Source organism: Phaseolus vulgaris, chromosome 6 (genome assembly GCF_051622355.1).
Source record: "Phaseolus vulgaris cultivar YP4 chromosome 6, ASM5162235v1, whole genome shotgun sequence".
NCBI classification, from domain to species: domain Eukaryota; kingdom Viridiplantae; phylum Streptophyta; class Magnoliopsida; order Fabales; family Fabaceae; genus Phaseolus; species Phaseolus vulgaris.
The window spans coordinates 11,824,086-11,850,479 of NC_143503.1; the positions used below are offsets into that span (position 1 = coordinate 11,824,086).

At 44.1% G+C, this 26,394-nt stretch overlaps 3 protein-coding genes and 1 pseudogene across 3 annotated transcripts; 3 read left to right on the plus strand and 1 right to left on the minus strand.

Moving 5' to 3' along the window:
• Nucleotides 1-15,487: 15,487 nt before the first annotated feature.
• LOC150026655 (auxin-induced protein 10A5 pseudogene) lies at nucleotides 15,488-16,588 on the minus strand (annotated as a pseudogene).
• Nucleotides 16,589-16,783: 195 nt separating this feature from the next.
• On the plus strand, nucleotides 16,784-17,338 carry LOC137831018 (auxin-induced protein X10A-like). The gene has a single exon (XM_090304000.1). It carries the CDS (start codon nucleotides 16,904-16,906, stop codon nucleotides 17,180-17,182), a length of 279 nt encoding a protein of 92 aa, XP_090160126.1. The 5' UTR covers nucleotides 16,784-16,903; the 3' UTR covers nucleotides 17,183-17,338.
• Nucleotides 17,339-18,307: 969 nt separating this feature from the next.
• Nucleotides 18,308-19,048, plus strand: LOC150026656 (uncharacterized). Its single transcript, XM_090303827.1, has one exon. It carries the CDS (start codon nucleotides 18,308-18,310, stop codon nucleotides 19,046-19,048), a length of 741 nt encoding a protein of 246 aa, XP_090159953.1.
• Nucleotides 19,049-22,158: 3,110 nt separating this feature from the next.
• LOC150026657 (auxin-induced protein X10A-like) lies at nucleotides 22,159-22,516 on the plus strand. The gene has a single exon (XM_090303828.1). The coding sequence runs from the start codon at nucleotides 22,238-22,240 to the stop codon at nucleotides 22,514-22,516; it is 279 nt and encodes a 92-aa protein (XP_090159954.1). The 5' UTR covers nucleotides 22,159-22,237.
• Nucleotides 22,517-26,394: the final 3,878 nt, after the last annotated feature.

A 26,394-nucleotide genomic window follows, 5' to 3' on the forward strand; every position in this document is an offset into this window, starting at 1 on the left:
GTTTGAGAATGCTTAAGTTTTGGATTCAATCAAGATTGGATTAACACAGATAATCTACCCCAGATCCTATTCTAAAACATCTCAGCAACAACAAACACATCCAGCCTTCCATCAAACTCAAAGGATTTGGATTCTTCAAAGCTTGAACACACTTGATTCAACAACATTTTTTGCAGGATTTCACTCTTATGGAGGATGACAAAGACCTTGTGCCATCATCATTACCAGAGAAGAATAATAAGGACAAATATTTTGGGAAACAATATCAACAAAGGAAATAAGAACTCGTCCTTGTTGAACAACAACTTCAATTGTCCGAACCGGAGGTAAGAACTTGATCCTGCCTGTTGACCGGAACGCTGGAAACTGCCTTGTCAAAGGATCGACGTGCGCACCGCTTCTCACCTCCATTCCTCTTCGGGATCTACCTCAAGAACCTGCAAAGAAACAGTACGGCGCCGCTGCGGCCGATCGCACTCCAACGCTCAAGTCAGTGACGGTATCACCAAATACTAAGAGAACAAGAACCGTGCAAATCCTCTCTCACAGTCAGCTCTAACTCGCAAGCGTAAAGTGTATGAACTGAACGTGCGTACCTCAGACAGTTCGTTAAGAGCTCTTATATACCTGGTAGCTTTCTCTCTCCTGGCAGTTACAGACTTGGACACGTGGCTCGCATCCAACCGTACACGTGCCATCATCTGGAGGCTCCCTGACTTGGCGCTGCTTCTACTCTCATTTTGGCTAAGTTACTTATGCATGGTACTGCCCAGTGCATAGCTAACTTGGGAGTGCGATCTCTACTGGAACTGGCGAGTTAGGGGCCTTCATACTCCTTCCCTGTGGTCTCGTCGGCCGCCTTCATAATCTGCTTCTTCTTCATCTTTGGCGATGTGCTTGCTCTGGCGATCTCCGATGACTAGGTCGCCTGAATCTACATCTGGCGACTTCATCTTTAACCTGGTGATCGCCGATTCTGGTAAGCTGGAAATCGGAACACGCCAATACAACAACTGGCGACTACACGAGCCCCCCGACTTCCTTCCCTTCTGCCAACCTGGCGCCTTGTCAACACGCCTATACTGTAGCGGGATGCCACGTCATCATACCCGACCACCAGGGCGGTACACAAGCCCCCCAGTCTTAAGCGAAGACTTGTCTAGCGAAAAGACTGAAAGAGCCTACGTCAACACCGATCTACGTGGCACTGACGCAGAATTCCAAGCGGTTCTACCTTCTGCTGCTCTGACGCTCCACCAAACCCCTCACTCATCGCTCGACACGTGGCTTCATCAACGGCTCTCTTCATTTGTCGTTTGCGCTTCCTAAAACCATTTCGAAAAACCCTTAAACCCATTTCGCTTCACTGTTCCATCACTTCCTTCGTGCCTGCAAACGCTCTAACTTCTTTCTGTGAAAACTCTCAACGCTCTTCAACGCTCTAGATCACCATCTTCCTCCATCGTCTTCCTGATCATCGAAAGGTACCTACTTTCCTTCATCTGCTGGTTTCTCTTGCATTTTCACCGATTCGCATCATCCTGTAACTGCCTGGTGCATACGCTGTGGGTTGTTTTTCCATTTCTCCTTCTGCGCAACTTAGGGCTTCGTTAATCGTCGCAACGAACCTACATTCGTTCGTTTTTTACCTTCCTTCTATGATCGAGTCAGCCTCTGTAACCCCCTGATCATTTTTCCTTTCTTCTTCCTTTGCAGCTGCTATCATGACTCGCACAAAGATTACCCCGAACCCTCCTCCTTCAGCACGAAACCTTCCTTCACAAGCACACGACCCAACACAAGTTCGTGGTGCTTCATCTTCGCAGGCTGAGAGGCCTGCGTCTTCCCAACCTGTCCTGGCCCAGGCGACTCCACCTAACGTTGGAGGAGCCCCCGTTCCCCTGCCCGACTTCAAAACTTTGTATCCCTGGGCCAACTCGACCCTTCTGAGGGAGACATCCTCCGTGAACACTGCGGGAGCAGTTTTGCGGCTGACTAAGGGGGACGAGATCTATCAATCGTTTCACAAGGAGCACGACGAGAAGATGATGGTGCTGCCTTGCCCCGCCGATCTGCCCGTGTGTGCTGATGACAAAGTAAGCGCCGACGGGCCCTTCTGCTTTGTCTATACGACTCTATTCAAGAAGGTCAAGCTCAGGTTCCCTTTCACCCGATTCGAGAGGGAACTTCTGACCGAGCTCAACATTGCTGCCGCCCAGCTTCACCCTAACAGTTGGGCGTTTGTTCGAGCTTTTCAAGTAATGTGCGCCCACCTGGGGTTGCCCGCGTCGGTGGACGTGTTTTTATTCCTCTTCGAAGCCAAGCACCCAGGAGACCGCCTGTGGGTCAGCTTGAACGCGGTTGCTGGGAGGTCCATCTTTACCATCTTCCAGCAATCGTACAAAGACTGGAAGGGGAAATTCATCCAAGTGCGTGCGAACGACAAGGACGCCTCCCTTCTCGATGGCTTCCCCTTGTACTGGGTGGACAAGGGGAAGAATGAGTCCAAGAGCTGCTTCAGGAGGCCCAGAAGTCCTGACAGCATGGGAGCATTGGACAGAGACCTCTGTCTCTTCTGGAAGAAGGTGGCGGACGCCAATATAACATTCCTTACCACCACCTTGATCAGCTTCGAATTCTACGAAGATCAACTAGACATTCAAATAGGTTAGGACATTTGAACTATTGCTTTGATACTGCTTCTGTTTAGCTGTTTCTGGGCGTCTTGTGCGTTATGCGCAAGACTTTGGTTTTACCTTTCCTGCACATATCATCTGCTTTGCTGTTTTACTACCTTATGCACTTATTTGTTTCCTTGAGTTAACCCATGCATTTTCGTTGCATGCAGACAACATGTTGGGCAAAGGCATGCTCGCCGAACTGAAGGCGCTCGCCCGAAACCACGGGTTGGCGACAGGTTCCCAAACGATACCCAACTCGGTGGTGGGGTCTGCCATCGTCCACGGGCGATCACCACCCAAGGAACCCGCCCAACGCAAAAAACTGGTCCTTAAGAGACCTAAAAGAAAAGCCCCTCAAGTCATCCATGAGGAGGAAGAAGAGGATGACGAGGTCACCGTGGATGGCCTCGTTACGAAGAGGAAGAGGGTGGCACCCTCTTCACCACCTGCTCCACCCCCTCTTCCAACCTCAACACCACCATCGACGCCCGCTCCTCCTCCATCATCGCCAACACCACAGGCTCCTCCTTCACCAGTCCAAGCGGTTCCACTGGCCACTGCGCCACCTGCAGCTGAGGCCCAAGAGCCAAATTTCCTGGAGGACCCCCCAAGCGCCTCTACGCCATACGTGTCAGCTGGAGGGGGCCCCCCTTCAAACACTTCAGCTGCAGAAAATGTTCCAATCGGGGATGAGGTTGCTCATACCTCTCCGATTCTGATCACCGAATCCTCGATCCCGTCGCCACGCCAGGAAGCAAACACTGAAGAACCTGCTAAGGAAGGTGGCGACGAGAACCCACAACCGGCCCACCTGGTGCCTCTCCAAGCCGCAAACCTTCCCCTTGAGGTCACAAGGATGTGGGAGCCTCTAACTGCCAAGCTGAAAACCATAGCAGAGGATATCCCAGCGATCATAACCAGGGCTGTGGAAGGCTCAACCAGGAGGCTCCAAGACGACCTCTTTAACCTCAGAACCGAAAACAGCACCATGAGGCTCGAGGTGGAGAAGTTGTCCGCCAATCTGACGCTCGCGGAGATGGAACACTCCCGAGTAGAAGACGCAATGAGCACCGAGCTCAGATTGGCGCGCCAGGAGGCCACTGACCTTCGCCGCAAGGTTCATCAACTTGCCCAAGAGAAAATCGAACTGGAGAGCAAGATTGTGCCTCTTCGCACCAGGGCGGCTGACCTGGAGGCTCTTATGAAAGCTAACGCCGCTAAGGTGCAAAAACTGGAGCAGAGGTCGATCGACCGGGAGAAACTACTTGGGCAAGTAGAAAAGGCGAGGGACGACGCCATGGCTGATCTCGTCGAGGCCAACAAAGAGAAGGGAAAGGTGGCTGCTGAGTTGGCCCAAGCACAATCGGAATCCAAGAAGGTTACTAAAGACCTTCTCCAGGCTCAAGAGACCAACGAACAACTCAAAAAACAGGTTGAAGAGCTGGAGCAGCAGAATAAAGAGCTAAAAGAGCAAACTGAAGACCTCAAGAAGCGGATTGAGGAACTTCAGGGGCAAATCGAAGAACTCAAGCTAAACTCTGCTCAGATTCTGGCTACTGGATTCGAAGCTGCTCGGGAACAAGTTGCTTGCCTATTCCCCGACCTGGATCTCAGCCTGGTGTAGCTGAACAACGAAGTAGTAGATGGAAAAGTCGTTCCTGCTGAAGACTAATCAACTCTTCTCCATCTGCTACTTTTATGATTTCCCTTGTATATACCTTGTAATAAACTCCTTGTATATGTGCTTTTAACAAATGCTTATCTTAATGACAAAGTTTGGATATTCCTTCTCCTGACTCCTTTAAGCGCTTTAACCTTCTTTGCATGTTTAACTTTGTCGGATTTTAACTTAACGATTTTGCAAACACGACTTTTGACTCAACTGCTTCGAACCGCTTCAAACTTAAGCAATAATCACTTTAAACAACTCGTACTCTTAAGGCAACTAACCTTATCGTAAGAATACCCTTCAAGCAACGAACTGTAACTCAGTTGCTGGTTTAAACACGCTCCATCCGACCTGCTCCATTAAACAGGTCTTTTGACCTTCTCGCCGCTGTTTGAACTCTTCCCGATCGCCAAGAACTCTTGGTAGTATCAGCCTCTTTCTGGCCTCATGCTTTGGCACTAGTTTCTTTATCTGGGTGTAGAAGCGCCTTTTGGGATCCTTCTTTACCTCCCTGAACTCGTTCGAGACGAGAAGGATTTTATCTTGCCTAAGCTCGCATGTAAGCGAGAAGGTCTTTAACTCGCCTGAACTCGCTCAACGGCGAGAAGGACTTTATCTGGTGCCTCAACTTGCCCAGGGTGTACATCTCCTCCCCCCTGGATGCACTGAGGACCTTTTCTCTTTCTCACCTGCGCTCGCTCGATGGCGAGGAGGTCTTCAACTTGCCTGAACTCGCTCGACGGCGAGAAGGACTTTATCTGGTGCCTCAACTTGCCCAGGGCGTACATCTCCTCCCCCTTGGATGAACTGAGGACCTTTTCTCTTTCTCGCCTGCACTCGCTCAACGGCGAGGAGGTCTTTAACTTGCCTCTACATTGCCCCAGGGGTTACATCTTCTCGCCCCCAGAAACACGGAGGACTTTTTCTCTTTCTCGCCTGCACTCGCTCAACGGCGAGGAGGTCTTTAACTTGCCTCTACATTGCCCCAGGGGTTACATCTTCTCGCCCCCAGAAACACGGAGGACTTTTTCTCTTTCTCGCCTGCACTCGCTCAACGGCGAGGAGGTCTTTCATTTGGTGCCTCCGATCGCCGAAAGACGATGAGGACTTTAAAAACTTAACTGGTGCCTCCAATCGCCGAAAGACGATGAGGACTTTAAAACTTAACTGGTGCCTCCAATCGCCGAAAAACGATGAGGACTTAAAAACTTTAACTGATGCCTCCAATCGCCGAAAAACGATGAGGACTTAAAACTTTACTGGAAAACATGCGATATATCTTTTCTTGCCTTAAATCACTTACAAGTGACAAGATCTTTCTTCAAAACTTTTGGAAAACAGCAAACATGCAACCAGAAAACGCCTTATACTTCGAAAACTCTTCTTTTATTGGGTGGCCTCATTAAAAACCCTCCTTAGGGAAAAAAGAGTGCCCCCTTTCAAACTGTTTCCTCAGAGACATTGTATTATGACTTTGTGTTTGTCTTTACTTACAAAGCTCTTAACTATAGTACAACTTCAGGTGTGTGGCGTTCCAGGTGCGAGGAATCGCCCCTCCTTCCAGCGTCTCTAAGCGGTAGGCTCCGTTCCCGAGCGCCTCGGTTATTCTGAACGGTCAAGTCCACTTGGGTGACAGTTTATTCTCCATCTCGTACTGGTGGGCCTTCCTCATCACCAAGTCGCCTTCTCTAAACTGCCTTGGCATCACCTTCGAGTTTTATCTTCGTTCAACCCTTCTCTTCACGGCTTCAGCCTTTAGCCTCGCCTCTTCCCTGACCTCATCCAGTAGATCCAGGTTCAGCCTTCTCTCTTCATTCGAGTCTTCCTCTACGAAGCTCTGGAATCTCGGCGAGCTCTCCTGGATCTCTACTGGAATCATGGCATCACACCCATAGACCAAGCTGAAGGGGGTCTCATGGGTTCCTGACTGCTCGGTGGTGTGGTACGCCCAAACTATACGGGGCACCTCCTCAGCCCAACTTCCCTTGGCTTTTTCAAGCCTTCTCTTCAAACCTCTCAACAACACCCGATTGGCTGACTCCACCTGGCCATTTGTCTGAGGGTGCTCGACGGATGCAAACACTTGTTGAATTCCCACCCCTTCACAAAGCTTCTTCAACAGGTGGCTTGCAAACTGCGTCCCATTATCCGACACTAGGCGTTTAGGCACTCCAAACCGGCACACAATGTTTTTCCACACAAAACCTTCGATCTTGTGTGCGGTGATCTGGGCCACTGGTTCTGCTTCAATCCACTTGGTGAAATACTCGATCGCCACCACCAAGTACTTCATCTGCCTGATCGCCAGTGGGAATGGTCCCAGGATGTCGATTCCCCAAGTATGAAACGGCCAAGGGCTATAGATCGACTTCAACTCCTCGGGAGGTGCCTTGTGCCAATCGGCGTGCTGTTGGCATTGTTTGCAACACTGGGCATACTTCTTGCAATCTTCCCTCATCGATGGCCAGTAGTAGCCTGCACGGAGAGTTCTCGCGGCCAGAGCTCGACCCCCGACGTGGCTTCCGCATATACCTTCGTGGAGCTCTGCCATGATTCTCGTGCACTTCTCGCCGTGTAAGCATTCCAGGAGTGGGTGAGTGAACCCAAACCTGTACAGATCGCCATCAATCAATGTGTACTTGCTGGAATTCTTCTTTACCTTCCCAGCCTCAGTCGGATCCAGTGGGAGGAGGCCATCTGCCAGGCACCGTTTGTACTGTGTTATCCAAGTGTCTGGCTCATGGGTGGCGCAGACCTGCATCACACTCACCTTCTCTCCTCGACACGCTCTAATTCTCTGCGATCTCAGAGTTTCTTTTGTCAAGGACTTATGGCTTCCCGCTGCTCTCTCCGTTGACTTGCTTATCTGAAGGACCAGGTGATCTGCTACAAATGCCCTTGGCGTCTTCAGAGTTTCTTGAATCACCGTCCTCTGCCTACCCCCCTTGCCTGAGCTGGCGAGCTTAGCAAGCAAGTCAGCTCGGGCATTCTGCTCTCTGGGCACATGCACTACTTCAAAGGAGGCAAAGGAACTCTTCAATTCCTGCACATACGCCAAGTAAGCCGCCATTTGTGGATCTTTAGCCTGGAACTCGCCTGTTACTTGCCCCGTGACTAGCAGCGAGTCACTCTTAGCCATCAGCACCCTAGCTCCCATCTCCTTGGCCAGCAAAATTCCGGCGATCAGCGCCTCATACTCTGCTTGATTGTTGCTGGCTTTGAAGGCAAATCTCAAAGATTGCTCGATCAGCACGCCGTTGGGTCCCTCCAAAATGACTCCAGCACCGCTACCCTGCTGGTTCGACGATCCATCCACCGAGAGTACCCAACAGAAATCGTCTCCTTCAACCCGCGTCGCCTCTGATGAGAGCTCAACCACGAAATCTGCAAAGATTTGCCCTTTGATCGAGCCTCGGGGCTCATATTTAATATCAAACTCTGACAACTCTACAACCCACTTCACCATCCTTCCCGCAACGTCAGGTTTCTTCAAGACCTTCTGGATGGGCAGGTCAGTCATCACCAGTATTGTGAAGCTATGGAAGTAGTGGCGCAACCTCCTCGCCGAAAACACCACAGCCAGCGCAGCCTTCTCCAGGGCCTGATATCTCGTTTCGGGGCCCTGCAATACCTTGCTCACAAAATAGATAGGCTTCTGAGCCTGATCTTGATCCTGGGCGAGCACCGCACTTACCGCCCTCTCAGTTACAGCAAAATACAACCTGAGAGGGATTCCCACCAGTGGTTTGCACAGAACCGGCGGGCTCGCCAGATACTCCTTCAGCTTGACGAAAGCTTCCTCACACTCTTTCGTCCAAACAAACTTATTATTGCGCCGCAGACACTGAAAATAGGGATGTCCCTTTTCTCCGCTAGCTGACACGAAGCGAGATAGGGCTGCCATCCGACCTGTTAGCTGCTGGACTTCTTTCACCGTGGCTGGGCTCCTCATCGCCAAGATGGCGGCACATTTGTCTGGGTTGGCTTCTATTCCTCTTTCAGTCAAGAGGAAACCCAAAAACTTTCCAGCCTCCACGCCGAAAATACATTTCTCCGGGTTGAGCTTTAACTTGAACTTGGCGATCGTCGTGAACAACTCTACCAAGTCTGCAACGTGCTTGCTTTTTTCCTGCGAGGTCACGACCATGTCATCGACGTAAGCTTGCACGTTCCTTCCCAGCATCGGTGCAAGTACTAGATCCATCAGCCTCTGGTACGTGGCCCCCGCGTTCTTCAGCCCAAACGGCATCACCTTATAGCAGTAGCACGATCTCTCCGTCATGAAGGCTGTCTTCTCTTCATCCATGGGATGCATCTTGATCTGATTATATCCCGAGAAGGCGTCCAGGAAGCTCAGCAACTTGCACCCTGCAGCACTATCGACCAGGGCATCGATGCTTGGCAAAGGATACGAATCCTTTGGGCAAGCTTTGTTCAGGTCGGTGAAATCGACGCACATGCGCCATTTCCCGTTACTTTTTTTCACCAGCACGACATTTGCCAGCCATTCAGGGTACTGGACTTCCCTGATGTGGCCTGCAGCGAGGAGTTTTTGTGTTTCATCTCTAATCGCCTGCCTCCTCTCCTCGTTGAACTTTCTTCTTCTCTGCCGCACCGGTCTCACCATGTTGTCCATTGCCAGATGATGGCACAAGAAGTCGGGATCAATCCCGGGCATGTCCGAAGCGGACCATGCAAACGCGTCCAGATGCCGCTCAATCACCTTGGCGATCTGGTCCTGGAGATCGACCTCCAGAGATCTTCCCAGCTTGAAGACCTTTCCTCCGATCTCCTTTTCGAGCCACTGCTCGACAGGTTTGGGCCTGGATTCTCTGGCGATCACCGCCCTGGCGATTCCCTGCTCCCTCGCTTCTTCAGGGCGATTCCGCTCCTCTTCCTCCTCCAGGCCAGCATTCCTCTCGCCCAGCTCAGCGTCCACCATCTCTACATCTCTTCCGGCGGCCTCCTCTGTTGCCGTTGGTCTGGGCTTCACACCGGGAGGTGGGGTGGTTGTTACATAACTCACTGATCTTTTGTTTTTCAGGCTATTCTCATAGCACCTTTTCGCTTCTTTCTGATCAGACTTAATCGTGATCACCACCCCTTCCATGGACGGCAGCTTTACCTTCATGTGCCGAGTCGACGGAATGGCGCCTATCCTGTTAAGCGTGGGCCTTCCCAACAGGATGTTATACGCTGAAGGTGCGTTTACGATGAGGTACTTGATTTTCTCCGTTCTCGAACCAGCCTCATCTGTAAACGTAGTTCTCAGCTCAATGTACCCCCTGACCTCCACCTGGTCACCGGCGAACCCATATAGGCACCCTCCATAGGGCCTTAGCTGGTCAAGGGGCAACTCCAGCTGCGTGAAAGTCGGCCAGAACATCACGTCTGCCGAGCTTCCTTGGTCCACCAGAACTCTGTGGACCTTCCTCCCCGCCGTAACCAACGAAATGACTATGGGATCGTTGTCATGATGCACAACGTCCCGAAGATCCTGCTTGGTGAACGTAATGTCCACTTCCGGCGAGTGATCTTCAAACATATCCACCGTCATTACCGATCGCGCGTACTTCTTTCTCTGCGATGCGGTGCATCCACCACCCGAGAAGCCCCCTGCAATGGTGTGGATCTCCCCGTGGATAGGCATCTCGTGTTGCTGGGCTTCTCCACCTGCTGGCTGGGAACTCGACGCTCCCCCCGTCCTCCTGTCCAGCAGATAGTCATTTAGGAACCCGCTCTTAACCAGATCGTCGAGCTGATATCCCAAAGACAAACACGAGTCCAAAGTGTGGCCAAAACACTGGTGGAACTCACACCAGGCATCCGGCTTTGACCCCAGCACCTTGTCGCCCACCTTCTCAGGCGCTTTCAACCTAGCAGATATGTTAGGAATGGCGATCAGATCCGCCAGTCCCATGACAAACTTGTGCTTAGGCGGGCGATTGTATTCCCGGCGTGCTGGTTGCGGGCGCGCTTGGCTCCTACCCTTGTTCCTCCTATCGTAAGGATGGCGAGTCCTCTGGTCCTTCCTGACCGCCGCTGCTGTCTCCAGCACCCTCTGCGGCTGGATCCTGGTCTGGGCGCGTGGCCTGGCGGGAGCCACGCTTCCTCTCTTCTCGGCGACTTCATTCTCGTCAGCGATATGAGCCACCGCAAGTCGCCTGACTTCAGCAAACGTCGCAGGGTGAGCCCTGATCAAGGCCTCGCAGAATGGTCCTGGCTGCACGCCCTTCTTGAAGGCATAAACCAGCATTTCTTCATCCTTGGCCGGCGATCTGACCATCTGCGCTCCAAAGCGATTCAGGTACTCTCTGAGGGACTCTCCCTGGTACTGCCTTATATCAAACAGATCATAAGACACCCTGGGCGGTGCCTTATTCACGATGTACTGCTCGACAAAAATCTTCGAGAACTGTTGGAAATTGGTTACGTGGCCGTTAGGCAGGCTCACGAACCACTCTAACGCCGTTCCCTGGAGCGTACTCACGAACATCTTGCAGTAGACGGCGTCTGACCCTCCTGACAGCATCATCTGCGTATGGAACGTGGTGAGATGAGCCTCAGGATCCTCCACGCCGGTGAAAACAGCCTTAACCGGAACCACGCTCCGGGAATGGGCGTGTCCGTGATTGCCTGAATAAAAGGCATGGGAAAAACACGAGGTGGCGACGATGGCGCAACCACTTCCGGGGCAGAACGCCCTTGCTGCTCCTGAAGAGCTTGACGCAGCTCCTCAGTCATCTTGCTGAGCTCTTCGTTCCTGGCGCGAGAGGCGACCAGGTCCTCATGCATTCTCGCCTGCTCTACGCGTGAGGCTTCCACAGTTGCCTGCAACGAGCGCATCATCTCTGCCATCTGCGCCATGGTCATGGCAGCGGCGCCTTCAGCAGCGACAGGTGCCACGGGCGCAACCGGACTTGAGCGATTGCTTCTCATTTTTCTCATGAACTTCAGTGAATCACAGGAATGCCGCGAACAACACTTCAACCACGATCGAATCAGCGATCAAACGGAGAAAACAGTGCAAAACTGCGCAAGAAAACTCAAGAACACCGTAAGCCTTCAAAGAAAACCACAACTTCACCAGAAACCCTTCGAACAACCGATCGAGCGAAGGAACTCAAACTCCACCGAATAAATCACGCGCAAACAGCAGGAAACCTCACTCCACCGATCGAAAAGCCAACGAACGGTACAAAACGCGAATTCACCGAACGAAACTCAGACAAACCGCGAACGATGGTTGCACCAGCACACAACCACGCAGAAAACTTCGTAAACTTCCAAGAACTCGCGTTGTGGATGGGAGCAAGTTTTACACGGCCCCACGGTGGGCGCCTGATGATCCTGCCTGTTGACCGGAACGCTGGAAACTGCCTCGTCAAAGGATCGACGTGCGCACCGCTTCTCACCTCGTCAAAGAAACAGTACGGCGCCGCTGCGGCCGATCGCACTCCAACGCTCAAGTCAGTGACGGTATCAACAAATACTAAGAGAACAAGAACCGTGCAAATCCTCTCTCACAGTCAGCTCTAACTCGCAAGCGTAAAGTGTATGAACTGAACGTGCGTACCTCAGACTGTTCGTTAAGAGCTCTTATATACCTGGTAGCTTTCTCTCTCCTGGCAGTTACAGACTTGGACACGTGGCTCGCATCCAACCGTACACGTGCCATCATCTGGAGGCTCCCTGACTTGGCGCTGCTTCTACTCTCATTTTGGCTAAGTTACTTATGCATGGTACTGCCCAGTGCATAGCTAACTTGGGAGTGCGATCTCTACTGGAACTGGCGAGTTAGGGGCCTTCATACTCCTTCCCTGTGGTCTCGCCGGCCGCCTTCATAATCTGCTTCTTCTTCATCTTTGGCGATGTGCTTGCTCTGGCGATCTCCGATGACTAGGTCGCCTGAATCTACATCTGGCGACTTCATCTTTAACCTGGTGATCGCCGATTCTGGTAAGCTGGAAATCAGAACACGCCAATACAACAACTGGCGACTACACGAGCCCCCCGACTTCCTTCCCTTCTGCCAACCTGGCGCCTTGTCAACACGCCTATACTGTAGCGGGATGCCACGTCATCATACCCGACCACCAGGGCGGTACAGAACTCATACCTTAAGACTCTTGAGGACACCTTAAATACTATTTTTGAACCTATCCTAGATGATATAACTATGGCCTTGAGAAAATAAAAAAGACCTTGTGCTAAATATCCTATATCCCAAATTGTGTCTACCAAAAAACTTTCGATGCAACATCAAAGTTTTCTTCCAGCTATTGATTATATCATAATCCCTACATCAATAGAAAAAGCCTTAAAAAGTGATAATTGATTCGAGCCATGAATGAAGAAATGGGTGCATTAGAAAGGAATAAGACATGGGAGATTGTAAAGAGACCAAATGATCGATAAAAAGACAGTGGGTTGTAGGTGGATATACATAGTTAAGTATCGGTCTAATGGCACACTGGATTGGTATAAGGCAATGTTAGTTGCAAAAGGGTACACCCAAACCTATCAGATTGATTACAAGAAGACTTTTCCTCTAGTGGTCAAAATGATTACAGTCAGGATTATTCTTTTCTTGGTAGTGCACTTTGGTTGGGAGATACATCAATTTGATGTTAAAAATGCCTTATTGCGTGGAATCTTGGAGGAAGAAGTGTACATGGAGATTGCACCTGGTTATGGTGTCACTTATGAAGGAATAAGGTGTGTAGACTTAAAAAGGCTCTATATGGTCTTAAACAATCACCTCGATCCTAGTTTGAAAGGTTTACTAAAGCTATGATATCGTTGGGGTACGGGCAAAGCCAAGGTGACCATACACAGTTTATAAAATATTTTTAGGATGGTAAACTCACTCTAATTTTTGTCTATTAGATGATATGATTATTGCATGTGTTGATGAGATTGAAAAACAAACTTTGAGGGAGTGTCTGGCTGCTTGGGAAGCTGAAGTACTTTCTTGGGATAGATATTGCTTACTCTAGACAAGACATCTTTGTTTTTTAAAGAAAATACATCCTTGATCTCCTTAAAGAGACTACTATGTTGGGTTGTAAGACCACTGGAGTGCCAATAGAGCAAAATCATAGGATTTGGAATGATGAGGAAAGGCCAAAGGTGGAGAAGTCACAATATCAAAGACTTTGGGAAAGCTCATATATCTATCACACACTAGGCCGGACATAGCCTATGAATTAAGTGTGGTTAGACAATTCATGCATGATCCAAGAGAAAGACACTTACAGGTAGTAAATATAATTATTTAGTACTTAAAAACCTCTCCAGGGAAAGGATTGCTATTTAAAAAATGGGAAAACTTATTCATGAAAGTATATACTGATGGTGATTATGTACGATCAATTGTTGATAGGAGAACCACCACAGGCTATTCCATATTCTTGGGTGGAAATCTGGTGACATGGAGGAGCAAGAAACAAAATGTAGTTGCAAGATCAAGTGTGGAGGAAGAATTTAGAGCCATGGCTAAAGGAATTTGTGAACTATTATCGATGAAGATCATACTCAATGACCTCAAAGTAAAATATGAAGCTCCTATGGGACTGGTGTGTGATAAGAAGTCTGTCATCATTATTGCACACAATCCAGTTCAACATGATAGAACAAAGCACGTAGAGATAGACTGACATTTTATTAAGGAGAACTGGATAATGGTCTTATAGTCACCGAGTACATCCCTTCAAAACTAAATTTGGCAGATATGTTCACAATTGGTAGATCCCTTCAAAGATCTTACTTGCAAGCTAAGAATGATAGATATACATGCACCAACTTGAAGAGGAGTGTTGCGTAATTAGGAGATAACTATTCCATAATTAGTGTAGATTATGTTTAGTATTTATTAAGACAAATTTGATATCTTTTGGCGATTTGATTTGTATAACTTTAATTACCTATTATTTATTTTCTTAATTAGGTTGTAAATACTCTATAAATTTAGACTGTAATCACATTTATAAATGCATTCAGAAATACATTCAATCGTTTTCTTTCAACTCTAGCTCTCTTAAATTTGCTACTTTGAAACAATGAAATAACTATAAAAATATGTGGAATCTTGTTGAAAGTCCAAGGAAGCCAAAACAAATCAATGCTAAAATCATTCACCTTAAGCAAGAAAATAAAAAATAATGAAAAGAAATCTAGATTATTTGAAGGAGCATCAACTCAAGGAGACTTGACAAGAACACCGAGAATTAGAAGATGATGATAAAAATACAATGAAGATGACGAGGATAACAATGATGGAGAGGAAACTGGTGATGATCACAATAATCATAATCATGAAGAAACCTTTCAAGGAGGAGTGTTAGAATTTGAGAAGTTTCTTTCTATATGATGTTCTGATGATGGTTTTTTGTTGTCATTTATTCTCTTTTTAAATTAAAATATTACATATGAGAAGATAAATGGTAGTTTAGAACGTCCACGAAAGAATGTCTTATAGGATTGAGTGAATTTTTTGAGATTTGGAATCATAATCATATGATAATATACAATACCTTCTCTTATCAAATACTCTCTCCAGTATTCAATTAAAACTTCTGCATTTACTCTAATCTAATAATATCCTCCACCACTGTTAACACTTTAATACAAAGAGACAGTACCATCCTCCCCATGCCTCTCACTAGATTCAATTTGGATCAATCATTTCTTTAACTAAGACTTTTCTTTAAACCCTCTATTAAATTATATGTAGAAATGGTCATGGCTTACGATCCCTTGTTGGAAGTTTCTTCATATATATCACTTCTCGCTTGGAAAGTAAAAGGTCAATGACTATTTCAACTTTGTATAGAGCACATAGTTGAACATTGTAAATATTTTATCTTTTTTTGCAGATAAAGCTTTGCAGAGTTCAATTCTAGTTTTATTCGATCAATTATACAAGTTTTAAGTTTTAAGATTTCACTCCACAGACAAAAAAAGAAAATACATACCTGGTTTAAGTAACTACTTTTGAAATAAGAGATCCGTGTATAGTTGTGTAGCTTAATTAAGAAAAACAGAAGAACGAACGGCCATTGGAGAATGTATAGTTAGAAACAGTATAACTTAGATCAATATCTATGAAATAATTGCTGCACCAAATTTCCTGATACATATCAACTAAACTTGATTCATATTTTTAACAATGTTTTGTAAAAACATTCTCATCATTGTAACATCATTTTACTTTCAAATTACAAACTAAAATAGAAAAAATTTAAAATGGAAGTTCCTTCTGTACAAAGTTGCCTCAGTTAATCTATGATCTAGCTCAGTCTCCCTAAGGTCCAGCCTGCTAGAGTGATTTACAAACTTGTCTCATCTAACATTATCTTCTATTTGCTTCCTCTAAGATTATCTATCTCAGGTTCTCCATGAAAATGCTTTACAACTGATTGAAGTGAGAGATGATATTTAGGAACTCATCCTCCTGGCATGGAATTGTGAGAGCACCCTTTGGATGATCATATCCAAATTCTTCTCCTGCTTTACTAAGCAATTCTTGAAATGAAGGCTGGTTCAAGTATGATACTGGAATCACACACCGCCTCATTTCATCTCCAACATAAACTGCAATATAGCCCTTTGGTACTTCACCCCCCTTGGAGGCCACTTGGATTGTAGAAACTGATGCTCGTCTAAGAATACCTTTTATGCGGAAACCCATTGTTTTATCTTTTTTCACTCCACAAAGAATATATTGATGTTAGAGGATTTGTGTATGAAAGAAATTTTTAACTTGTATTACTTGAGGAATGCAATCAGTTGTGGTGCTTGAAACCCAAACTATTACTGCATATACAGTTTCCAAATGCCCTCTGCTAACTCATAAACCTCAATTATTGATCTTTTGATTGTCTACAATGGATTCAACCAAGAGACAAGATCACAAGGTGTTGTCTTAGATATCTCCTTCAAGGACTTGGCAATTCAATGGGACTACTTACCCCGCCTTTTTAGATTCTAGCCAACAGATTTACCCCCTTCAAATTAAAATTGAAAGCAATGCTTATTCATGAGTTATGATTCTACAGCTATTTCAATGATCGACATGCTTTAGACATCTCACATGCATCGCCATGTGTAGACTAAATTGAATTGGAGGTTAGAAGAGAAGCAATATTGAACGCATGTTCACGGTGCCCTATGAACCACACTCTTTCTGTGTCTGGCAAATTTGAGAACAACCATTTCAACTTCCATAAATGAAATTCCTCTCGTCAAATAAGTGTCAATATCATGGCGCATTAGATTTTTTTTTTCACACATATACTTCTAAGAGTCCTATGGACATTACCACATGCCCTTGTCTAGCAGTTGGCCCATGACTATTATCTCATAATCTTTCACCAATAATTCAAGTACCCTTCTTACATAAGCTTTATCTATATATATATTCACCGTTGCAAGCATTTTAGAACCAACACAAATCATTCACATCCTGAAGCAACAAAATTCATAAGCCTCAGCTCTCAAGCTCTATTCATACCATTTTGTTATCAAGTCTGAGCAAATCTACAACACAACAATGGGCTTTCGTTTACCTAGTATCAGAAGGGCATCGATCGCAGCAAACCAAGCATCTTCTAAGGGTATGGAGGTGCCAAAGGGTTATCTTGCAGTGTACGTTGGAGAGAAAATGAAGCGATTTGTGATCCCCATATCATACTTGAGCCAACCTTCATTCCAGGACATGTTGAGTGAAGCAGAGGAAGAGTTTGGATATGATCATCCCATGGGTGGTCTTACGATTCCTTGCAGTGAAGATGTCTTCCGAAGCACAACTTCACACTTGAATAGGCATTAAGTTTTGTACTATAGAAGTCTGACACATAATTGAAGAGCCATTTTGTCATAGGCATCTTCTCAATTTGTTAACATAACTCCTTTTTGAGTAATAGGAAACACACTAAGAATAACATGTTTGCTTTTTTTTATTTGTTTAATGACAACGAGTTCAACTACTCAAGAGGCCCCTCTATGTTTTCTGTGTTTTACATTGCAAATATTCACTTCACCCAGTATAAGAAGGGTTTCTTTCTGTGAAACAAAAGCAAAACGTGGCTCTCCAATGAATTTCAAGGCATATATAGAACACATGGTTCCTAGCATGGGAAGAATTGTTAGCATTAAATTCAAAGTCGTCATCAGTTTTTTTTAGAAATTTGAATAGTCAATAATTATTAGCTTTAATCATAGTTTTTGAATGTTATTTATATTGTGATTTTACATGTAATTTTTAGTATAGCTTTGATGAGAGAGAATGTAGAATTTGAAAAGTTTATTGTAAGACTATTTACAGAGACTGTATTTTTATATGAAAACTAGCAGTGAAAAATAAAAGTTATATTCTTTATTTACAAATTGGTATTAGAGCTATGACCAGTATAACCAATAATATGCCTCTTCCTCAATTAACAAAGATGGTCAATTATGACAATTGGAGCATCCAAATGAAAGCCCTTATGGGATCTCAAGATTTTTGGGAGGTAGTTCAACAAGGTTTTGAAGAACCAGAAAATACTATTGGTTACTGAGTGACCCAAAACAAAGTGTTGAAAGAGACACGATCGAAAGATAAGGCAGCTTTGTACATGTTGTATAGAGCCGTTGATGAGGCAATCTTTGAGAAGATTGTTGGTGCATCCACTTCAAAGGAAGCATGGAACATCTTGGAAAAGGTGTTCAAGGGTGCAGTCTGAGTTAAAGAAATGCGTCTTCAAACTCTACGAGGTGAGTTGGAGGCCATGAAGATGAAGGATTCGGAAGATGTATCTAATTACATCACTCTGTGCAAACAATAGCCAATCAACTAAAACGCAATGTAGAGACTCTCATGTATGCAAGGGTCGTGTAGAAAATTCTTCTGTCATTAACCGATGACTTTGAAAATGTTGTATATGCAATCAAGGAGTCAAGAAATTTGGAAGAGATGACCATTGATGATCTTGCGGGTTCACTTGAAGCACATGAACAACGAAAAAAGAAAAAGAAACAAAAGGTCTTGGAGGAAGCCTTACAAACAAAGATGACCATAAAAAAAGACAAGGTGATGTACATGCAACATAACCGAGGAAAAGGACTTAGACGCGAAGGTCGCAGTTTTGATCACAACGGAGGTCATGGTCATGGAAACAACAATGAAGAAAGGGGACAAATGAACCAACAAAACTGTCGTGGACGAGGTCGTGATCGAGAAGATCGTTCACATCGTTCAAATGTTGAATGTAACAATTGTGGAAAATATAGACACTATGCAAAGGAGTGTTATGACAAGAAAAAAGTGGAAGAAAGTGCAAATTTAGTGGAGGAAGAGGAGACAAAAGAGAAAGGAATTATCACGATGGCCAATGAAGACGTCATTCTGGATAGTGACATGGTATGGTATCTAGACATTGGTGCTAGTAATCATATGTGTGGGCACAAATATCTGTTTCTTGTTATACAAGAGATAGAAGATGGACATGTGTCTTTTGGAGACTCAACAAAAGTTCCAATCAAAGGTCGGGGGAAAATATGTTTTTTCCAAAATGACGGAAAAGAATGCACTGTGGAGGATGTTTATTATGTACTCGATTTGAAGAATAATATTCTTAGTATGGGACAATTGTTGGAGAAAGGTTATCCGGTTTTCATGAAAGACCGGATTTTGCACATGAAGGACAAAAATTGATGAGTGCTTGCAAATGTCGAGATGGCGAAGAATTGAATGTTCAAACTCAATTTAAAGAATACATTGTCGGAGAAGTCTTTTTGTGATGAAGAAATTGAGCTTGAAGATTTAAGGGGAAAATCAAGTAGTTTGGAAGAATTTTGAAATTTACTGAATAATAAAAGCAAAATCTTCTAAAAGTAGTGTCCTGCAATCTCAATTGGAGAGTGTTGAAGAAAAATTTGGTAACCTGGAAAGAAGGTTTACAAAATTTGAAGAAAAATATATTGCTATGGAGAAAGACAAAGAAAGTAGAGTCAATCAAGTTGAAGAACTCAATTTGTTACTTTTGGCACAAAATGAAAAGGTGAATGAATTACAATCCAAATTAGAAACCCATTATAATTTTACAAATGCCCTTGAAGCTATCAAGAAGCTAAGGGCAGAACCAAAGGTCAATGACAAGTATCTTCCATCTTTTGTTATTGTTGATGAGATTGTAAGAAATAATATTTCACATAGTATGACTGCAGGGTGCAGTAAAGTTCTCTGTGAAAATAATGGTTTTGATTTGGGAAAATACAGTAAATGGAATGTTGTAAAGGCATTATCTGAAAGGGATATATGGTCTAATCATTATGTTCCAAGCTTATTGAAGTCATAGTCTTTCTTAAATACTTTTAATTCAGAGGGTGAAAGTGCAGAAAATTTTGTTTGGGAGACTAAAAGTATTTCAATCCAAAACTCTACAAGGGTTGGTGCAGTGAAGGCAGTGAAGAAGACTGAAGTTGCTTATAATACAGCAGTGTGGTAAATGTTGGGAAAATATTGGAAATTCGGGTGATGACGATCAGAAAAACAATCTGAATGAAGAATATGAAATGTTTGATTTTAAGGGAAGAATTTGTTAGCATTAAACTCAACGTCGTCATCAGTTTTATTTAAAAATTTGAATGGTCAATAATTATTAGCTTTAATCATAGTTTTGAATGTAATTTATGTTGTGATTTTAAATGTAATTTATAGTATAGCTTTGATGAGAAAGAATGTAGAATTTGAGAAGTCTATTGCAAGACTATTTACATAGACTGTATTATTATATGAAAAGTAATAAGAAAATAAAAGTTATATTATCTATTCACAAGAACAACAATAGTTTTACTAGAATCAACGCGAAAGATAGTTTAAGTTAAATTTTAGGGTGTCAAGGGCTTGACAACAGGTGAGGTGTACGTTGAGTCGTAGGGATTGAGTGCAAGAATGATGGACGTGAGATAAATTAAGGGTTATCTTCAGAGACCCTTGAATAATACCAGCCTACTTCCATAGTCAAAATATTTTTTTCTTATACCATTTACTGATGGTTTATCTCAATTAATGCTTTTCTTTGGCTTTTGTTTCTTATATAAATGAACTTGTGATCGTTAGTATGCTTGAAAAGGCTCAATGTTTCAATCCAATCACCTACCACAATTAATATCTTTTCTATTTCACTACTATACTGATGTTTCTATTATCATCCAAGTATCAGGTTGTGTAAGAAAATGGAAGATGTAATAATATCCCCTCGAGCCTGGTGGGCAAGTCTACTACTAGAGGCTGGACGACAGTAGGATACCTCGGTATCCGGTAATGACTGACTGCCATGAAAATGCATTAAGGTAAGTAAACGATTAACTTAGAATAAGTTGTATGGAAAATTAGGTAATATGGTCTTAATCATGATACCTATGCTAATCATGATCCAACAGTAAAAGAACCCATCAAGACCATATAAATAGGCACAACAACCAAGGCAATGGTATGTCTATTGTAATGCGTTTAGTGCATCAGCATACTGAATACTTACTTGAGTGTCAGAACCTTTTGCAAGTACACTCCGAACTAAGATCAGAAGTTGTACCATACTTGATATTTTTTATTCAAAGAATTGTTGAGTAAAGCTGAGGAAGAGTGTGGGTATGATCCATGGGTGGTCTTAGAATTGCATGCAGCAAAGATATCTTCCTAAATATAACTTCACATATGAATTTACTATAATCTTGCACGGTATATCTTCCTAAATATAGTTTTTTTTTACTGTTCATTAGTTACCAGGGCAATATTCACTTCTTCAGCATGAGCAGGTTGCTGTGCTATAATAAAAAAGGCTTTGTTGTCAAGTAAATTTAAAGTATTTTCACTAGGACCAAGGTGAAAGATCATTTTATTTGGGGCAAAGTTAATTTTTTCAATCATCTGGCAAGCAACATTCAAACGAAATTTAAATGTTGGGGTAACAGAGCCTTGACCCTTCATTAGGTGTGCCTCCCTTAATGAATGTGCAGTAAGTATGAAGCTAACAAGAAAAAACTAATATTGCAAGAACCTATCCTCCTGGCATGGAATTGTGAGACCACCAGTCAGATGATCACACATGAATTCTTGAAATGAAGGTGTGTTCATGTATGATAATGGAATAGAAAACCGTTTCATCTTATCTCCAACATAAACTGCAAGAAAGCCTATTCGAACTTCAATCCCCTAAATAATGTTCGTCTCATAATACTTGTTAGGAAACCGTTATACTATATTCCTCCACACAACAAATAATACACTGTTACAGATATCTTGCTTGAGAAAGAAATATTTTGAATTCTGATACTTGAAAGCACGCAATCACTTGGGTCGTTTCGGAACCAAAGAAATGTTATATATATAGTTGCCAAAGGAGTCTACAGAGGAGTCTACCAAGACACAGGGGATCTCATGGTGTTGTCTTAGAGATGGCTTCAAAACAATAGGAATTTCAATGATGGACCCGTTTTTGAGATTATGGCTAACACATTTATCCACTTCAAGTTAAAGACATCGACAAAGGTGAAACCAAATGCTTGTTCATTCATTGATCATCCTACTATAGCTCTTTCAATGATGGACATCTCAATAATAAATGACAACTATTAATGTACCAACTTGTATACATGTGAGAGTCCTCTTAGACATTACCACATGCCCTTGTCTCTCAGTTGCTCCCAATCTCATAATCTTTCACCAATAATTCAAGTTCCCTTCTTACATAAGCTTTATCTACATATATTCACCGTTGCAAGCATTTTAGAACCAACACAAATCATTCACATCCTGAAGCAACAAAATTCATAAGCCTCAGCTCTCAAGCTCTATTCGTACCATTTTGTTATCAAGTCTGAGCAAATATACAACACAACAATGGGCTTTCCTTTACCTAGTATCAGAAGGACATCATTCGCAGCAAACCAAACATCTTCTAAGAGTATGGAGGTGCCAAAGGGTTATCTTGCAGTGTACGTTGGAGAGAAAATGAAGCGATTTGTGATCCCCATATCATACTTGAGCCAACCTTCATTCCAGGACATGTTGAGTGAAGCAGAGGAAGAGTTTGGATATGATCATCCCATGGGTAGTCTTACGATTCCTTGCAGTGAAGATGTCTTCCAAAGCACAACTGCACACTTGAATAGACATTAAGTCTGGTAATATAGAAGTCTGACACAGAATTGAAGAGCAATTTTGTCATAGGCATCTTCTCAATTTGTAAACATAACTCCTTTTTGAGTAATAGGAAAAATGCGATTATAGTAACATTTTTTCTTCTTTTTATTTGTTTAATGATGTTGGGAATCTCTTCTTATTTTAATGAGGATCATGACCAATGAATCTTGCTAACTAATCCAGTTAATATATTAAATGATGGTCATTCCAAAAGTCTCTGCTAAAGCATACGGTTCTAGGTTTAAGAATTGCATGGCCCAGGTTCCCTGCGTGCATCCTGGGGTGGACCTATCTCAGACTGGGTTGACCAAGAGAGTTCTTGATGGCAACTGGTTGACGCCCAGGAGTAACTCCCTTTTCATTGTAACTTAACTGTTTAACAAACAATTTCAGCAAATTGTGTATATATATATATGCTCGTTTATAAAATCTGTTGTATTCTTAACTTGCTCCATTAACTGCTTTTTCTGACTTGCTTAGTCTAACAATGCTTTTAGGGCCTTCACGACTTAGGTAGCACGCTTCTTTACTGCTTGTTGACTTTGATCTTCGTAAAAGCCATGCCTACCCAAGCTCTCACTTCGCCCTAACCTTTTGCCAAATGAAGGTAAGGGAAACGCCGTTCTCGACCTTGGCTTATAGGTCAAGGGAGATCTTTAACTAGGTATCGCGCCACTCTCAACCTCGTCTCTCAAGACAAGGGAGACCTTTGACTGGAAACTAAGTTGTTCTCAACCTTGCCTTAAGGCAAGGAAGGTCTGCACTTAGCTAGTTTCGTCTTTCCCACATAAGGATAAGGGAGACATGTAACCAGGAACCATACTAGCCTTGCCTTACAATAAAAGGAAGTGGTCCTTCTTTATGACCTCGTCCTAGCTGTGTAGAGGCAGGGGAAGATTTTAACTGGCAACTGTTTCGCTCTCGACCTTGGCGTTCCCACAAAAGAGGGAGGCTCACTAAGAACCTTGCTCTTCCCAGTCTTTGTGTTTCTAACCCGAGGCAGATGCTTGTTTTACTGACTTCGTCCTTGCCGCACAGGGGCAAGGGTGGATTTCTTTGGTGAACCATACTATTCTCAGCCTTGGTGAACTCACACAAGAGTGAGGTTCATGAAGAACCATACTATTCCCAATCATGGCGTATCAAACCAAAGGAGAGGTTCATTTTACTGACCTCACCCTATCTGTACAAAGGTAGAGGAGGATTTTAACTTTAATTGACCTCGTCCTTGTTGTATGAAGTCAAGGGAGGATTTTAATAACTGACCTCATCCTTGCTGTAAGAAGTCAAGGGAGGATTTTAATAACTGACCTCATCCTTGTTGTATGAAGTCAAGGGAGGATTTTAATAACTTACCTCATCCTTGCTGTATGAAGTCAAGGGAGGATTTTAACGGTTGAACCATACTATTCTTAGCCTTGGTGAACTCACACAAGAGGGAGACTCACTAAGAACCATATTACTCTCGATCTTGGTGTATCAAACCAAGGGAGAGGTTCTCTAACTGCGTTGTACAAAATATTTCTCTTTAACTGAATAACTGAGACATTTATTGGGCGTCCTCATTAAAAAACCTTTATGAAGGAAAAAGAGTGTCCCCTAAATCTGTGTACAAAGCAATAATCTTAATTGAGATAAAATTTATGGTTAGTCGTGTTCCACGTACAAGGGATTGCTCCACCTTCTAGAGTCTCGAGCCTGTATGCTCCGTTCCCAAGTGCCTTTGTGATGCGGACGAGACCAGTCCACTTGGGAGACCTGGAACTGTCAACCCCGATCTCCCTCTCCAGAACCTCTCCTGCAGGCTTGGGTCGTTGCTCCCGGGCGACCTTTTCTTCCCTTGCAGGTTGGGTGATGACTGAGCACACTCCTCTCTTGGTCTTGAGGTTGTTCTCATAGCACCTCTTGGCATCCTTCTGATTAGACTTCATGGTGATCACGATTCTTCAAGGCGTGCACTGTCATGGCTTCGTCCTTAGTGTGCAGCCTCACCACTTTTACTCCAAACCTGTTTAAGAACTCTTTCAAGGACTCTCCTTGGTACTGCTTTACGTCAAAGAGATCGTAAGAGATCGGAGGGGAGCCTTGTTGACATTATACTGGTCTCTGAATAGTGTTGAGAACTGGTCGAATGAAGTAATGTGTCTTCAGGAAGACTGATAAACCAGTCCAACGCCACACCTGCCAGCGTACTCATAAATAGCTTACAGTACACGGCATCGAAACCTCCTGAAAGCATCATCTGGGTGTAGAGTGTCGTGATATGCGCTTCCGGGTCCTCTACTCCTGTGAAGGTGACCTTCGGGCCCAAGGACGTGGGTAGTATCACGGTGTCCATGATCATCTGAGAGAACGGCATGGGGGCAGCCTTAACTGGCAGTGGCGAGGCTCGCTTATCCATAATACGATCTCCTACGTTCTACAAATTCCTACACAGTTCCTCATTGGTTCTGCGCAGCTCTTCCTTGTTTGCTTGCGATCTGGCCAGATCAACCTTGAAACGATCATGGTCGACTCTGGACGTTGCTACCGCCTCCTGAAGGGCGTGTATGGTTTCCATGAGCTGCTGCATGGAGACGTTATCCTTTTTAGGGTGCAGCAGATCCTTGTCTCTTGCTCCTCATGTTGCTGGTGGCTCCCAGCACGATTGCGAATGGGACCTAGTTTTATCGAGCCCCACAGTGGACACCAAATGTTCTCGCCGGTTAACCTAATTGCCAGTTGACTCGAACGGTAGTCTCTGGCCCGTCTGTCTCCGCTTGAAAATCGAACCTTCTAAGGTTTAAGGACGTTTTCCTGCAAAGACAAAAGGGCGCCCTAGCGGTCGTTTACACTCCGACGCTCAAGTCAGGAAGGGCTAAAGAAACAGTAATGTGTATAAGCAGTTTCTATCTTAGAAACGATGTACCTTGCTAGGGTTCTTACCACCCTATTTATAGTTTGCATCTAGGGTTACTTCTGCGGCGCTCCCACATCTCTTAGTGGGCTTAGGGTTCCTGGGAGAATGTCCTTACGCCGTTATCACACAATCTTACCGTAATCTGGCGCATAGGACTTCCCTTTCGTGGAGTGCAAAAACTTAACAGCGTAGCCGCCAAGGTACCTATTCACGTACCAGTGGTTGCGGCATCATCTGTTCATGCTTTTCAAGAAACTCATGAAGAAGTTAACCGATTGGCTCTCTTGAACAACCGGTTGAAGAGAATGAACAATTGGCTTGAAAACAGAGTCAAATCACTGGAAGAAGAATTGGGAAATTCAAAAACAGATTTTGAAAACCTTGAAATTCTTTACAAAAACTCTTCTTGCAAGTGTGACTCTCTTATGTGCAAAAATTGTGAAAATCTTGAAAAGAAAGTTCATTATCTTGTAAGAACTGAGGATAAGCTTTCAAAGGGTAAATCCAACTTTGAGAATGTCTTGGCATCTCATAATTGTGTATTTGGAAAAGATGGATTAGGAAACACACTAAGAATAACATGTTTGCTTCTTTTTATTTGTTTAATGACAACGAGTTCAACTACTCAAGAGGCCCCTCTATGTTTTCTATTTTTTAGATTGCAAATATTAACTTCACCCAGTATAAACAGGGTTTCTTGCTGTAAAACAAAAGCAAAACGTGGCTGTCCGATGAAATTCAAGGCATATATAGAACACATGTTTCTTAGCATGGGAAGAACAACAATATATTACTAGAACCAACATGAAGGATTAATTTATAATTATTTAAAGAACAAAAATAGGCTGACAAATTTACATGTATAATTATCAATAATTTACATATTTCCTCATCCAATTGAAAGAAGGAACATAAACTTACGTGCAATACATGATGATCTTGTTTGCTTTAAGGA

Coding starts and splice junctions, on each gene's coding strand:
- LOC137831018 (XM_090304000.1), top strand. CDS start 16,904: ATGGGCTTTCGTTTACCTAGTATCAGAAGGGCATCGATCGCAGCAAAC.
- LOC150026657 (XM_090303828.1), top strand. CDS start 22,238: ATGGGCTTTCCTTTACCTAGTATCAGAAGGACATCATTCGCAGCAAAC.
- LOC150026656 (XM_090303827.1), top strand. CDS start 18,308: ATGACCATTGATGATCTTGCGGGTTCACTTGAAGCACATGAACAACGA.